This window comes from Ictidomys tridecemlineatus, chromosome 15, assembly GCF_052094955.1.
Source record: "Ictidomys tridecemlineatus isolate mIctTri1 chromosome 15, mIctTri1.hap1, whole genome shotgun sequence".
NCBI classification, from domain to species: Eukaryota; Metazoa; Chordata; class Mammalia; order Rodentia; family Sciuridae; genus Ictidomys; species Ictidomys tridecemlineatus.
In genome coordinates, this window is record NC_135491.1 from 12292621 (window position 1) to 12307586 (window position 14966).

Here is a 14966-nt window from a genome sequence, read left to right on the forward strand (position 1 = left end):
GTAATGAGCACTGGTGGGAGGACTGATCTGCTGTCCTGAGTTCCACCCACTAGGAGGATTCTTTACCTCCATGTCAGATACTCCCAGAGGATACCCGTGAGGGTTCCTCAGAGGATTATCAGTGTGGCAGAAGGTCAGAGGACCCTCTGGTGTTGGTCTGCTGCAAACAGAGGCCCTTTGCCTTCAAACCTGAGGTCCTGGCAGTACAAGGCCTCCCCAAATATTCTTGAGATTTCTATAATTTGTCTTTGTGGGAATTTTTGGGACCAGAAGGCGACACCCGAGCATCTGCTGTCTCACACAGCTCCCCCAGCCCCTCCCAGTTCCTCCACACCCGCTAGGCTTAGATGCCTGAAGAGCCCAGGCAGCTCAGGAGATGAGAAAGCTCCAGGCAGGAGGCAGGAGGATGTGTGGGGCCTGTGAATCAGAGGGACAGCCTGTCCACGAGCCAGGCAGCACAAGGTTGATGCTGTGTGTGAACACAAGGGGTCTTTTGTCTGATATGATTTCTATGAAATCTCCTAGCTTTAAGATGTTGGCTCAGATCTTTAAAGAACATCCCCCACATAGGTCAAATATCCCCACATAGGTCAATAGCTGTGGGCTCTAAACCTGTTATGATTTGTTCAGAGACTGCCAGATTCGAACTATTTGCATTGTTCTCTGTAATGGCTTTAACCTCACCCATGGCAGGCAGCTGAGTGCTCTCCTCCCTGGCCTGGCTCCTTCCCTCCTCCCTCCCTCCCTCCCCTCAATAACTTCATTATGGAGCACCCTGCACGGACACTTTGCTACTCCATGGTGTATGTCAACAGGCAAGCTGGGATTGTCTCTGGAACTTACTGTTCACCTATTTTTTCTAGGGACACAGGAAATGCAGGGTAGGTTGTTGGGCCTTATTGTTCGCCACTAGGAAGGTCACAGCGGGAAGTTCTGAAGTGCTTTTCAGGACCGAGGACTCTCATTGCCTGCTCCTGGATTGCCCCACCATCTGCCAGTGCACGCACTAAATTTAGATCTGGAAGCCCAGCCTGGTAGAGAATATTTTTGAGATTTTTTTTTAACAAGAAAAAGAACACGCAGGATTTATTACATGCCTTAGGCATGGCAGTATTAGACTCCTTGGCAGAGAGTCTGCCTCTGGCAGTTCCGCAAGACGCGGCTCCTGGCAGGCCCAACCCTCAGTGCGCTCAGAGCTCTGACCACGGCAGCCAGGTTTTCTATTTCAGGATTGCAAGGCTGCTTTGCTTTTTCTTAAGTGCTTTCAAGCAGCAGCCAGCCAGGATAAATGTCTTCCCTCGTCTACTTCACTTAGGGTCTGTGCAGTAAATAAAAAGTGTATAAACCCAGGAAGTTCCCAAGGGTCTAAACCTCACTGTGCACAAGGTCTGGGTCCCCCTACAGAGTGAAGGCTTCTGAATCGCTGCCGGGCTCCTCATCCAGGACTCGGCCTCCCAGCTGGGAGGGGAGGACCTTTTTGCCTTGTAGCCAGGACCACATTTGTTCTAAGCAACTGTGGCTCACGGCCCTGCTTCTGACCCTCTTCTGTCTTGATCCTGGGTGGTTGGTTTCAGAGCTACCAGGAACAGAAGCACCTGAGCTGGGTAGGGAAGAGGAACTTGCTACCCCAAGACAGTGGTACCTTTAGGACATGGGGTATAAAGTCCACGCTGCCCTCATGAGGGGCTGGGGATGGAGCCTGGGAAACTGCCTCTCCTCTGCCTCTCCTGTCTTTCGGATATGAGGTCTCATCTCCATCTCTCTGGCTACTGTCTTCTGTGTCCTGTTCATTTGTGTGTTTTCTGCTCATCCAGACGTCCTCCAGCCCCAAATGTTCCCCCAGCCCAAGTCTACATGATCTCCCACTTCCTCTGACCTCCCAGCCCCACTTTCAGTCCTGATGTCTAGTTACAAAGGCTTGAGTGAGAACACGTGATGGCCCAGCTAGTGTCCTGGGCTGACTGTGGCCAGGGAGGGGGAACCTCAGAGAAGAGGTGCTGTCCTGGGAGAGCACCGCAGTGTTTGACTTCCTTTCTCTGCCTCTCTCTCCCTATCCCCATGTCTCCTTCCTGAACAGTGTCTGAGCCCTTCCTACCTGCCTCTGAGATGTATGGCTGGAGGCTGCGGGCGGCTGCTCCGGGGCCCCGAGAGCTGCTCCCTGGGCTGTGCGCAGGCAACCCAGTGTGCCCTGTGTCTGCGGCGCCCTCACTGTGGCTGGTGTGCCTGGGGGGGCCAGGATGGGGGTGGCCGCTGCATGGAGGGTGGACTCAGCGGCCCCCGTGACGGTAAGAAGGGTATGGGAGCCAGGCAAGAAGACCGGTTTGGGTCTGGGGCAGAGAACATGGGGACACTGGGGTTCATCTCAGAGATGGAGCTCAGAGGAAGCAGGGACAATGACCTGGGTGGCTGAGGGCGGGTAGTGTAGAGGTTCCCCAGGCAAAGCCTTGTATTCCTGGGGCCAGGGCTGACATGTGGGCGTCCTGCGGCATCCTGGGCCTTCCTGTCCTGCCCCCCTGAGGACGAGTGTGCAAATGGGCACCATGACTGCAATGAGACCCAGAATTGCCATGACCAGCCCCACGGCTATGAATGCAGCTGCAAGACGGGCTACACCATGGACAAGTGAGGCTGTAGGCCCCGTGGGATGTGGGTAGGAGAAATGGGCTGGCCAGACTGCGGGGAGAACCCCGTGGGAGCAGTGAGGGATGAAGTCCAGAGCTTAGCCAGACAGGAAGGATGAGCAGCCGGAGGCGGGAGGTGGGTATTGATCCAGGGAGGAGGAGAGTGGTGAGCTTGGCTGGGGTGGGACAGGATGGTGAGGGAGATCAGGGATGGATGAATGTCACAGGGGCCCAAGAAGAGGGAGGATTGTGGGCTAGCTCCTGGAGGAAGTGGTGGGTGGACCCCAGAGGGCAAGTGGTGGAATGGACGGGGGCTGAGCAATCAGGTGGAAAGAAGATAGGCCAGCTTGGAGGGGCCAGGCCATGGTGTTAGGAGACAGCCCCCCCCCCCCCCCCCCGCCAGGGCCACCTGCCCTGACCTTTGCCCTGACCCCTGCAGTGTGACAGGCCTGTGCCGCCCTGTGTGCGCCCAGGGTTGTGTGAATGGCTCGTGCGTGGAACCTGACCACTGCCGCTGCCACTTCGGCTTTGTTGGCCGCAACTGTTCCACAGAGTGTCGCTGCAACCGCCACAGTGAGTGCGCGGGCGTGGGGGCCCGCGACCACTGCCTGCTCTGCCGCAACCACACCAAGGTGGGCACCCAGGGCCGCCTGACCTTGGGACCCAGGCCCTTGCTTGCTTTTAGCCTGTGCTCAGGCTCCCCACCCGCCCCAATGCTGGGGCTAGAACCCAGGGCCACCTGCATGCTAGGCAATCACCCTGCCACTGAGCTACACCCCAGCCCTTGTGCTTAGGCATTTTGAGTCTCACTCTGAGCCATGATAAGCCACTCATGGGGAAGCAGTGGCAGAGTCCTGTCCCAGGGAGATGTGAGAAAATTTGGAGACACTGTTGTTGTGGACAGTGGGGAGACTGGGCCAGGGAGGGTGAGCATGTGGTGCTCAGGACACAGGGCTGGAAGTGAGCCGTGAAGGCAGGGGCAGAGTGGCGGACAGGCTGGGACCATACATACCAAGTGCCAAGGCTGTGTGTCCCCTGCCCTGTGATTCTGCAGCCCTTCTGACCGCTCACTCTATCCTGGGTTTCCAGGGCAGCCACTGTGAGCAGTGCCTCCCGCTGTTCGTGGGCTCAGCCGTGGGGGGCGGCACCTGCCGGCCCTGCCATGCCTTCTGTCGTGGTAATAGCCACGTCTGCGTCTCCAGGAAGGAGCTTGAGATGGCCAGGAGGGAGCCAGAAAAGTACTCCCTGGATCCAGAGGAGGTGAGAGTCTGGGTCTGAGGGATGTGGGAGCAGGTGGCCTGGACTCCAGGGTCCTAGAGGAAGAGGGGGATGGAGCCTGGACACCTGGCTCCCAGGGAGGAGGGGGCTGCTCCATTTGGAATCATCCTGTCCTTTTCCAGATTGAAAACTGGGTGACAGAGGGTCCTAGTGAAGACGAAGCTGTATGTGTGAACTGCCAGAATAACAGCTATGGGGACAAATGCGAGAGCTGCCTCCACGGCTACTTCCTCCTGGATGGCAAATGCACCAAGTGAGAGGAAGGGGGTTGGGGCCTTGCCTTTCCCCCTAGGAATCATTATGGACCCCCCAGCCTCTAGTCTTCTGCTCTCAGTCAGAAGAAGATAAAGTCCCCAGGGGGCTCCAGGCCAGGGCAGGGTTGGGAAAATGAGCTGAGTTCAGAGTTCAGAGTTCTGAGGAGTTCAGAGTTCAGGGGCCCCCTCCCTTAGAAGCCAGAGCTGCAGAGCAGCCCAGATGGAGACAAGATGGGGGAGCAAGGAGAGAGGGTTGCTGAGGGGAAAGGTCTCCAAATGACCTTCCCATTCCATGTCTTCCTTCCAGTGTTCAGGGAACTGGAGTCAGTCCAACCTAGGTTCCAACCCTGACTGCCATTTAATGACTCTGCAGCCTTGGCTTGACCTCTGTGAACCTCAGAGGTCATGGGAGCTCCATAACCCCCATTCTCTTCTCCATCCTCAGATGCCAGTGCAATGGCCACGCAGACACCTGTAATGAGCAGGACGGGACGGGCTGCCCCTGCCAGAATAACACAGAGACTGGCACGTGCCAGGGCAGCTCCCCCAGTGATCGCCGAGACTGCTACAAGTACCAGGTGAGGCTGGAGAGGCAAGTTATGGGCCAAGTCCATATCTGCAAAGGATCAGAGGTGGGATGAGGTACCAGTCCTGGGCAGAACTGACACATAGTTCTGAACCTGTGGTCTTTGGATCAGGATCAGCTTAATAAATTGTTTCTGAGTCAGTTTCAGGCCCTGGGCAGTGATCTGAGGACCCAGACAGGCCTCTGGGATTTCCCAGACTGGTGCAGAGACTATCTCCATTACATAGTCCTAATTCAGAGGTTTCAGGTGATGGAAAACCCATCTCATGGTACTTTAAGGAAAAAAGAAAATGTATTGAATCTCAAAACTGATGTCTGGGCCTACCACTGCCCACAGGGGAGAATGCGAAGTTCGTGATGTGCTGGGCACTTCTGAACCTCATGTTCCTTGTTCCCCAGTAGACATCCTACTCTCTGACCTCACCGTGCTTTCCCTGTTTTCATGAACAGTCCAGGCCCTTTCATGGCTCCTTGCTTTGCCTCATTGCCACTGCTCAGAATGTACCCTCTCTCTCTCTCACTGGCTGTGGTGGCGCACGTCTGTAATCCCAGCAGCTCTCGAGGCTGGGGCAGAAGGATCGCGAGTTCAAAACCAGCCTCAGCAAAAGCGAGGCTGCTGAGCAACTCAGTAAGACCCTGTCTCTAAATAAAATGCAAAATAGGACCCCAATCCCTGGTACCACCCTCCCTCCCCTGCAAAAAAAAGAACGCACCTTCTCCCATCTTGTCTTTTTGGCAACTCCCACTTTGAGATGCAGCATAAACATTGTCTCTGTGAAACTCTTCCCGATTATTCCAGATTTCCCCCAAATTTCTTGTTTTGCCACTTCCCATTGCACTTTGTACATTTGTTATAGTAATATTTGGAAATCAGTTTTGGACACTCTTCCCTCATGGTTTCTCAGGCAGGGACCTGGCATGTAGCCCTTGGATATGTGTTTGTGGAATGCTTCTTCACTTAGAATGGTCAACAGGTTGGCAAAATTTAGTTTTCTTTGGCATTGTATTCCCCCTGAGGGTGTCCTGGGATTAAGTAAAAGCTCCCGATGGGGAGTTTACAAGGTTTACTGTTACTGATTTAACCACATTTTGAGGTGTTTTTTTTTTTTTTTTCTTATCAATAATCAAATGTAAAACTTGGGCTCATGGAACACGTGGTTAGAAAGCATTGGCCTTGTCAATGGTGTTCTCCTAAAATGTCCCCTTCCAGATAGTGTATAAGCTGAGATTTGGTAAAAGACAAAAGTGGGTCTTGGCTGTGTTCAGTCTACAAATTACTGAGTTAATGACAGATGGGGTCGGGTAGAGGGTCCTTTGAATTTTGCTGGGTGAGGGTTGTTTTGAGAAAGAAGATTAAAAAAATTGAGGTCTGGGGTCTGCCTTCAGGAATGGCCACGTTCACGTTTCACACAGTGGCCTCAGGAGTCTCCTTGTGTCTGGACTCTGCTTTGCTCAGTGTTGGCCTCTTTCTCAGGCAGGTTTTCCCCGTGTGGCTGCTCCCACCCAGTGGGCTGGGGCTAACACAGGATCTCCTAGCCATTCTAATCCCAGACCCAAACCCCCTTGAGTCCATTTCCCTTTTCTTCTGCAGAGAGGAGGCTCCTGGAGCACCTGGCTGCCAGGCCACAGGCTTACCTCCCCCAAGGAGGACAACTCATGCCCCCTCTTTGGAGCACAGCTCCACCACCCACCTTCTTTGTCCAGGGAAGAGAAATCTCTTGCTTACCTCAGTCTCCTCCTCCCACCTACAGAAACACCCAATCTGCAGAGTTACAACTCCACCAAAGGCGCCTGTTTCCAAGCCTTAAACCTCCAGCATTTCCATCCTGGACCAGAATTTTTGCTTTCTTGGTGTCTGACCAGAAGGCTCAGTCCCAGAGATTAGTCCAGACCTCCTGCTGTAGCAGCTCCATTGCCTGCTCTGAAGTGGCAGGTTTTTTTCAGTTCTAATAATCAGCGGTAGTAATATGTGGCAAGTGCCTGCTGTTGAGCTGGGCCCTGCGCTGTGGAGACAGTGGCAACAGCTCAGAGGTGGAAGGTTTGTCAAGGCTGTGCAGGGGCCTTGGTGAAGTACAGACTTAAAAGGAAAATAGGCTCAGAGACATTCAGCGTTCTGCCCCAGCTCAGGCAGATGATAGTATTTGGAGCCTGGACGGACTTGAATGGTTTCCACAAAGCTGAAGAATCATAATAGTGATCACTCATCCAGTCAACAAGTATTTATTGAGCACCTACTATATACCAAGCACTGTGGGAGGCATTGGGGACCCAGTGGAGAACAGCACAAGCAAAAGGTTCTGTCCTTACAGAGTTTACATTCTCACAGAGAAGTCAGGAGTTACCAGATGAGTAAGTCACACATTGTGTGTACACAGTAGTGAGTGGGAAGGAGAAAAACTAGGCAGAAGCTGGGGTAGGGCTTATTAGGTATAGAAATGGTAGATACAGTGAATGAGGAAGAAATGGTAGATAGTGACACTTGCTGCCAATGTGAGTGTGTCACACGAGTAGACATATGGGAATAAGCCATCTAGACAGAGGATCAGCCTGTGCAAAGATCCTACGGTTGAAATGTACTTAACAGTCCAGAAGCACCTATGTGGGCAGTTAAGATGGACAACCCTGTGCCAGGTGCTTTGTGTACGATATCAGAAGTCTCCTGAGCTGGGTGTGGTGGCACATGCCTATAATCCCAGAGACTTGGGAGGCCAAGGCAGGATTGCAAGTCCAAGGCCAGTCTGGGCAACTTGTGAGACCCTGTCTCAAAAATAAGGATAAAAAGAGCTGAGGATGCAGCTCAGTGGTAGAGCACCCCTGGGCTCAATCCTCACATTGAAGGGAAATAAAAAGAAGTCTCCTGAGCAAGCGTTGGTTCCTGTCTACATATAGAGGAAGTCTCAAGCTCAGAGAGGTTAGGGCACTGGTCTAGAGGACACAGCTAGCAAGGAGTTAGACTCCAACACAGCTCTGCACCTCTGAGCCTCAGAGTGCTGGAGCCACTGCCGGTGACACCAGGGACAGCAGTGCTGGAGAGTCAGGTTCTAGCCGTGTTCGCACTGTGCCTGGAACATTCTAGAGTTTCACATGACAGTGGTGGGGCACTGGTGGGGACTTAAGGCTGTGGCTGCTGACAACAGGTGCAAAGTTTCTGTCCTGCTTGGGGCCAGCCCTGTACCATGCTCAGTCCTGATGCCCACCTTCCCCCGTGTCCTTCCCACAGTGCGCCAAATGCCGGGAGTCTTTCCACGGGAGCCCTCTGGGCGGCCAGCAGTGCTACCGTCTCATCTCGGTGGAGCAGGAGTGCTGCCTGGACCCCACCTCCCAGACCAACTGCTTCCATGAACCCAAGCGCCGGGCCCTGGGCCCTGGGCGCACTGTACTCTTTGGCGTGCAGCCCAAGTTCACCAACGTGGACATTCGCCTGACGCTGGATGTGACCTTTGGTGCCGTGGACCTCTACGTCTCCACCTCTTATGACACCTTTGTGGTCCGTGTGGCCCCTGACACCGGCGTCCACACCGTGCATATCCAGCCCCCACCACCTCCACCCCCACCCCCGCCTCCTGCTGATGGCGGGCCACGGGGGGCTGGAGAGGCAGGTGGACCAGGGGTTGGTAGTGGGTCGGGCCCCCCGGCAGAGCCACGGGTTCGGGAGGTGTGGCCACGGGGCCTGATTACATACGTGACAGTGACGGAGCCATCGGCAGTATTGGTGGTGCGCAGTGTGCGGGACCGGCTAGTCATCACCTACCCACATGAACACCACGCTCTCAAGTCAAGCCGCTTCTACCTGCTGTTGCTGGGTGTGGGAGACCCAAGTGGGCCAGGCACCAATGGCTCAGCTGACTCGCAAGGCCTGCTCTTCTTCCGGCAGGACCAGGCCCACATCGATCTGTTTGTCTTCTTCTCTGTGTTCTTCTCCTGCTTCTTCCTCTTCCTGTCACTTTGTGTGCTCCTCTGGAAAGCCAAGCAGGCCCTGGACCAGCGACAGGAGCAGCGCCGGCACTTGCAGGAGATGACCAAGATGGCCAGCCGCCCCTTTGCCAAAGTCACCGTCTGCTTCCCACCAGATCCTACTGCCCCAGCCCCTGCCTGGAAGCCACCTGGGCTCCCTCCACCTGCCTTTCGCCGCTCTGAGCCCTTCCTGGCACCCCTGTTGCTGACAGGGACTGGTGGCCCCTGGGGACCCATGGGAGGAGGCTGTTGCCCACCAGCCATCCCTTCCACCACCGCTGGCCTGCGAGCTGGACCTATCACCCTGGAGCCCACAGAAGATGGCATGGCTGGTGTGGCCACACTGCTACTCCAGCTGCCTGGTGGGCCCCACGCGCCCAATGGTGCCTGCCTAGGGTCAGCCCTTGTCACGCTGCGGCATAGGCTGCATGAGTACTGTGGAGGTGGCGGGGGTGCTGGGGGCAGTGGGCATGGAGCTGGTGCAGGCCGGAAGGGACTGTTGAGCCAGGACAACCTCACCAGCATGTCCCTCTGACCTGCCAAGGGTCCTCAGCCACAGCAACCGAGTCACTTGATGGGACCACCCTGGACTGGGAACCCTTGGACACTGTCTCCTGAGAGACCACTGGTTCCCTCCCCTCCCCCCAGGGTCTCCTTTGTTCTGCATTCAGCAACTATTTATTGAGTACCTACTTTGTGCCAGGCACTGCTGTAGGCACAGAGCAAAGCAGGAAATGAGAGGATTCCTTGACCTTATCTGGGTTCTAGTGAAGGGAGACAATCACACATACACACACACAGCAGGGTGGTTCCAGAGAAGGACCAGTGCTGTGAGGTCTCGCAGGCTGTGGCAGTGTGGGACTGGTGTAGTCGATTGTGTATTCAGAGAAGCTAGACTGAGGAGCACAGGATGTGGCCATGGGAAGAGCTTCAGGAAACATCTTCCAGACAGAGGCAAAAAAAAAAAAAAAGGCCAGGAGGTGGGGATCAGCTTATTTTATTGGAAGGCCTAGAAAACTGGCCATTATGACCCAGATCAAGTGTCAAGAGATGAAATTAAGGACAGGTTGGATGTTCTGGTCCCAGGTAGGTTTTTGGTTTTATTCTCAGGGTAACGGAAAGCTGTTGGAGGGTTTGGGGGTGGTGACAGGATCCATGACTGTTGAAGCAGTTGTTTAGCTGAGGTGTGGAGAATGGATTCGAGCAGGGGGAGAAGGGATGGCGGTGAGTGGATCAGGGTGGTGGCAGTGGTGGGGAGAGTCAGGGCCAAGTGTAAGATAAGTGTAGAAAGGTTGCAGTGGTATGGAGGTCAGGGTAGGAAGGGAGCACGTTCTGGGTGACCCTAACTAGCCTGAACCACAGGAGGAGAGTGGGTTCCTTTGTTAAGATGGGGAAAATGGGGCTTGTGGAGAAGATAAAGGGTCCAGGATTTAGAGATGAAGATATAGCCCAGTGGCAGCACTTTTCTAACCACAGGGCTCTGGGCTCACTCCCCAGTACCACACACAAGCCCAAGTTTTGATGTGAGATGCATTTGACATCAACTTCGGTCAGGTCCAGGTGGGCATACAGAAACCAGCAAGAGTGTTTCAGCAGAAGGAATTGAGTAGTGGGAACTGGTGGTGCTGCTGAGAGCAGCGGCTGAGAACAGGTGGGACCATGAGGTGGCCCAGCAGTGAACAAGAGCAGGAAGCAGTTCCTACCCCCTTGGGCTGGAGGGACAAAGCTGAGTGGTAACATTACCTGACCTGGGACCAGGGTCACCTGGTGAAACCAGAAAGATGGGCCAGTGGAAGGGAGCCTCAGAAGGGACAACCCCTGCCTGAGATGCCCCCCAGGTGGGCGTGGGTGTTGGTGAAGGCAAGGGCACCAAGGTTGGAGAGGGACTTAGTGGAGTGATCGCCCTGCAGCTCTTCCAGACAGTGTTGCCTTGACAACTTTGGAGCACTCCTCAGGGGCCACCCTTACCTGAGCCCCGCCTTGGACTTCTGAGCTCCTCTACCCCTTGAAGGCCATTTCTAACCATCTTCCTGAACTTGGGACTCTCCCCCAAGACTCCAACCCCTGTTTGCTGTTTTGGTCCTTGTGTGACTGGGACCACGTCCCCTTGCTGTGGGGTCTGCAGTCTGAGAGACCCCCCCCATGTTACGTGCATGTCAGAGGCAGCAGGGACCACCTCATCTGAAGAGGAGGGGAGCTACTGAATCAACAAATAAAGAGTGTGGGGGACGACCCAGTGTCCCAGTGTGATCTTCGTGCAGGGGAGGGAGGAATGGATGTCAGCCCTGCACTGGGTCAGTTGGATAAGTGCTCATATTGTGGTGCACCTCCAAGCCCTGTGACCTGGGCTTGTTTCCTGTGTCGCTTGTAGGTGGTGGTGGTGGTGGGAGGTGGATATGGTGGAACTCTTGCTTCCCAGAAGGAATGAACCAAGGGCAGCTGGGACAGGAAGTTCTTTGACCAGGAGCAGGGACCTTGCCCTAGGTGCCTGCCATAAGAAGAAAGTTTGGCTCAGAAGGGAAAACAGACTGCCTTCGTCCAGGTTTTATTCTGGGCCCTAATGTAAGAAGAGTTCAAACCAGGCAGCATGGAGACTGAAATGAGGCCCTAGCAACATGATCTTTCTCTAGTTAAGTATACTCTCAAGTTCAAAACTGAAAGCATCACGGGAGGGTCCCAAACCCTTGGACAAGCAAGAGCTCGGACTGAGGGCAGGGAACTAAAGACCTCTATCTTCCAAAGACCTGTACTGCCTGGGCACCTGCTGGGAGTGCTCAAATGATCCCTTTCTGCCCAACCTGGCTCTGAGCACAAAGCTGGCTGCTTCAGGTGTGCAGGTGAGAACTTGGCAATATGTTAGGCTTGGGGAGTGCCTGAATCCAGTGGCCCATGGATAATATGGTATTTGCAGACTTTGTGGGCAATTTAGGGGATTTTCAGGGATTACTCTGACCACAGTACCTCCAAGATGTATAGACTATGAACTTGGTGTGTATTGAGTGCCATGTGCTGGTGAGTTGACTTGGCATGTTACTGCTGTGGCCTCATTTGATTTTCCCCAAGAACCGAGTGAGGTAGGAGTCATGTGATCCCATTTTGAGGGTGGGTACTGGGGATTGAACTCAGAGCACTCAACCACTGAGCCACATCCCCAGCCCTATTTTGTATTTTATTTAGAGACAGGGACTCACTGAGTTGCTTAGCACCTTGCTTTTGCTGAGACTGGCTTTGAACTCACTATTCTCTTGCTTCAGCCTACCGAGCTACTGGGATTACAGGCGTGTGCCACCACGCCTGGCTGTAATCCTCATTTTGCAGATGAGAAAGGATTATAGACTTTACTTGGATGTCCAGTGAGTGGCAGCTGCCATTTGAACCCTGCCCAGTGCCTGCCCTGCATGCTGTCCTACCTCCTGGGAAAGGAGCCCTTCCCTTAGCACAGGTCGCTGTAGCTGAAAGCTTCCTAGCAGGAAGCAGGCCCTAGAGCCAGGGTGTACAAATTGGGATTTCTGTTTGGGGATAAAGCAAGCAGAATTGACCAGCCTGGGAGCTGAGGGTTAGCAGTGAGCCATGCTGCTTGGAGACAAGAAACCCCGAATCACAGGAGAGTATATCCTGCCTAGAAAGGAGCGAAAGTTCTTCAGGTCTCTGCATTATGCTTGGACCCTTTAGGTAGGAAACCTTCCTAGTAGTCACCCTGTAACTTAACCTTCCTAAATAGAGCATATGCTCTATGACTGGCCCTTTTCTCAGTGACTCAGAGCCAGTCTTCCTTTGTCATCTGTCACTGACATGTGTATGCCCCTGTGTACTTGCCCTGTAGCGCATGCATATATACCCTTCAGGTTGACCTCTCAGCTCTCACTTCTCTCTGGACACACTTGAATGCAAGAGGCTTGTGGTGGGTGAACACCTGGGAATGGGAGGTCAGAGGCCTGGATTCTAACCCACTTGTGGCTGCCAACATAACATCCTGGAGACTTAGGGAAGGGGGGAACATTCTACCAAGGGTCTATAACCCTCCAGGCACTGTGCAGGGTGCTTGGCATGAGTGTTTCAGTTTTCCCAACATCACCACTGAAAAACTTATTCTCCTATTTTGTGGATTTGAGAGCTAAATCTCTTTAAAAACTCCAGGCAAATTAAGAGGAAAATTGGATTCTGATACAAACTGACTCCATTGCTCCACACAAAATCATCTTTTTTAAGCCTATGCCATCCACCTGGGATCACCTACACTGGGCCCCACACTATTCTGGGTGCTGGGGACACAGCAATGAACGAGGTCCCTACCTTTCTAGAGCTGATAAACCAATGAGGTACCTGATAATAAGTAAATGATGTCATGTCTTGAAACATGGCCTGAAAAGGCAGTAAAGGGAGGGAGGTTAACACTTGCAATTTAAGCCAAGTTGGGAAGAAAATTCCTCTCTATAAGATGATGTGAGCAGCAGTGGGGGTGAGCCAGACAGCATCTGAGGGAAGATTCAGAGCAAAGCCCCCGAGATAGGAGTATGCCTATCTCGCATTTAGAGAAGAACAGACCCACATGGTTAGAGCAGAAGAAATAAAGGGGATACAGCCTGATATTTTCAGCCTGAAAAGGAGAGTGGATGGAACAAGATGGGGGCAGCACAGTGGGTAGGAGTGAGATTTGGGGTATATTCTGAAAGTAGAGCCAACAGAATCTGTTGACAGCTCGGCACTGGAGGGAAGGGACAGGGACCCAGTAGCCGCCACAGAGCTTGCTATTTTCTAAGATTGGGGAGAATGTGGGAGGTGGAGGGGTGGGGTGGGCCAGAAGTTAGGTTGGAATATGTTAAATTTGAGGCAGCTCTTAGATATTCTAAGTGAAGATATCACTTGATGGTTACGTATGCAGATTGGGGGGGGGATAACATTAAATAAGAGTGACAATATGTTAATGTGGGAATAGTCTACCATATACACATAATAGTAATATTAACAACAATGATTAATTGAAGTCACACTTTGGCCTTTCTTTCTGTTCTATCCCTTGTCCTTATAGTAGCATTTTGGCGTATTAGGGATTGATATCCTCAGAGGACAAAACAAGCTCAGAAAGGTTTATGAATTCACCAAAATAACACAGCTAGTAAGTTGTAAGAGTTGAGATTAGATGCCAAGTTGGTCCCATCTTGAGTCCTGAACATACTCTGACCTACTAGTTGCTTTTGCAGAAAATGTTACTGAGCAAAAATGGGTCTACTTGCTGCACAGTGGAGCCATTAGTTGAGTGGCAAGGTGGTGGGAGAGAAAGGCCTTTATTCCAATGATGATCACAAGATGGCGGACCAGCAGTCTGTTATCCTAAAGGACCATCTTGCTGGAAGCTGATTTAGGAGTGGTTTATACATATAGGAGATGGCCGATTATAGTCTGGTGGGTGCCTTTTGACAGGTGGGAGTTTGAGGCCAAAAGATGCTCAGCTGGTCTTTCTTTCTTTCTTTTTTTCTTTCTTTCTTTCTTTCTTTCTTTCTTTCTTTCTGTATTGGACACTGAACTCAGGGGCACTTTACTGCTGAGCCACATCTGCAGCCCTTTTTAATTTTATTTTGAGATGGCCTCACTAAGTTGCCTAGGGTCTCACTAAGTTGCTGAGGCTGCCTCAAGCTTGCGATCCTCCTGCTTCAGCCTCCTGAGTCACTGGGATTACGGGCATATGCCACCATATCTTGCCACACATGGTCTTAATAATCAAGTTATAAGACATTTTTCAATTCTATAGATCTCAACAAAAACAGTGGACTTACATGCAATTTCCAACACATAATTCAGTGGACAGGCCAGAGGCTCTGTTGCTGATCACTGTAGGAAATGAAAGAAAGCATACTGCCAGGCACACATGTGTTAGCCCAGCTACTTGGAGGTTGAGACAGGAGAATCCCAAGTTTGAGGTCAGCCTCATCAACTCAGCAAAACTCTTGTCTTTAAATGAATGAATGAATGAATAAATAGGTCTGGAGGTGTGGCTCAGTGGGGCAGCCCTGGGTTTAAATAAAATAAAATAAAGCAAAAACACATGTCACCTGACTATTGTCAGACAAGGGTTTGACAAAACAAGGGTCTGACTTGTCAGACAAAGGTCTGGCTATTGAAAGACAAGGGTCTAGTGAAGTTAAATATGGAGTTGGGCATGCTAAGGGAGAGAGAGAGTTCTCTCCCTTAATGCTTAGCTTCATAAAGAGGGTTGATTGAGGAGGGCAAGAACCAGAGCCCTGAGATTTCAAGGCACTAGGTGCTCCTTGAGAG

The 14966-nt window shown here is 52.5% G+C and overlaps 1 protein-coding gene across 2 annotated transcripts in view; it reads left to right on the forward strand.

The window, feature by feature from the left end:
- The window catches only part of Megf8 (multiple EGF like domains 8), a 40176-nt gene extending 29251 nt beyond the window's left edge, over positions 1–10925 (forward strand). For both annotated transcript variants that reach the window (XM_005338148.5, XM_078031987.1), the window contains exons 35-41: positions 2078–2285; positions 2463–2622; positions 3061–3253; positions 3711–3881; positions 4022–4152; positions 4599–4731; positions 7960–10925. In XM_005338148.5, the coding sequence (XP_005338205.1) occupies positions 2078–2285; positions 2463–2622; positions 3061–3253; positions 3711–3881; positions 4022–4152; positions 4599–4731; positions 7960–9228 (2265 nt within the window). In that variant the 3' untranslated portion in view covers positions 9229–10925. The remainder of the gene's footprint in view (positions 1–2077; positions 2286–2462; positions 2623–3060; positions 3254–3710; positions 3882–4021; positions 4153–4598; positions 4732–7959) is intronic.
- Positions 10926–14966: the final 4041 nt, after the last annotated feature.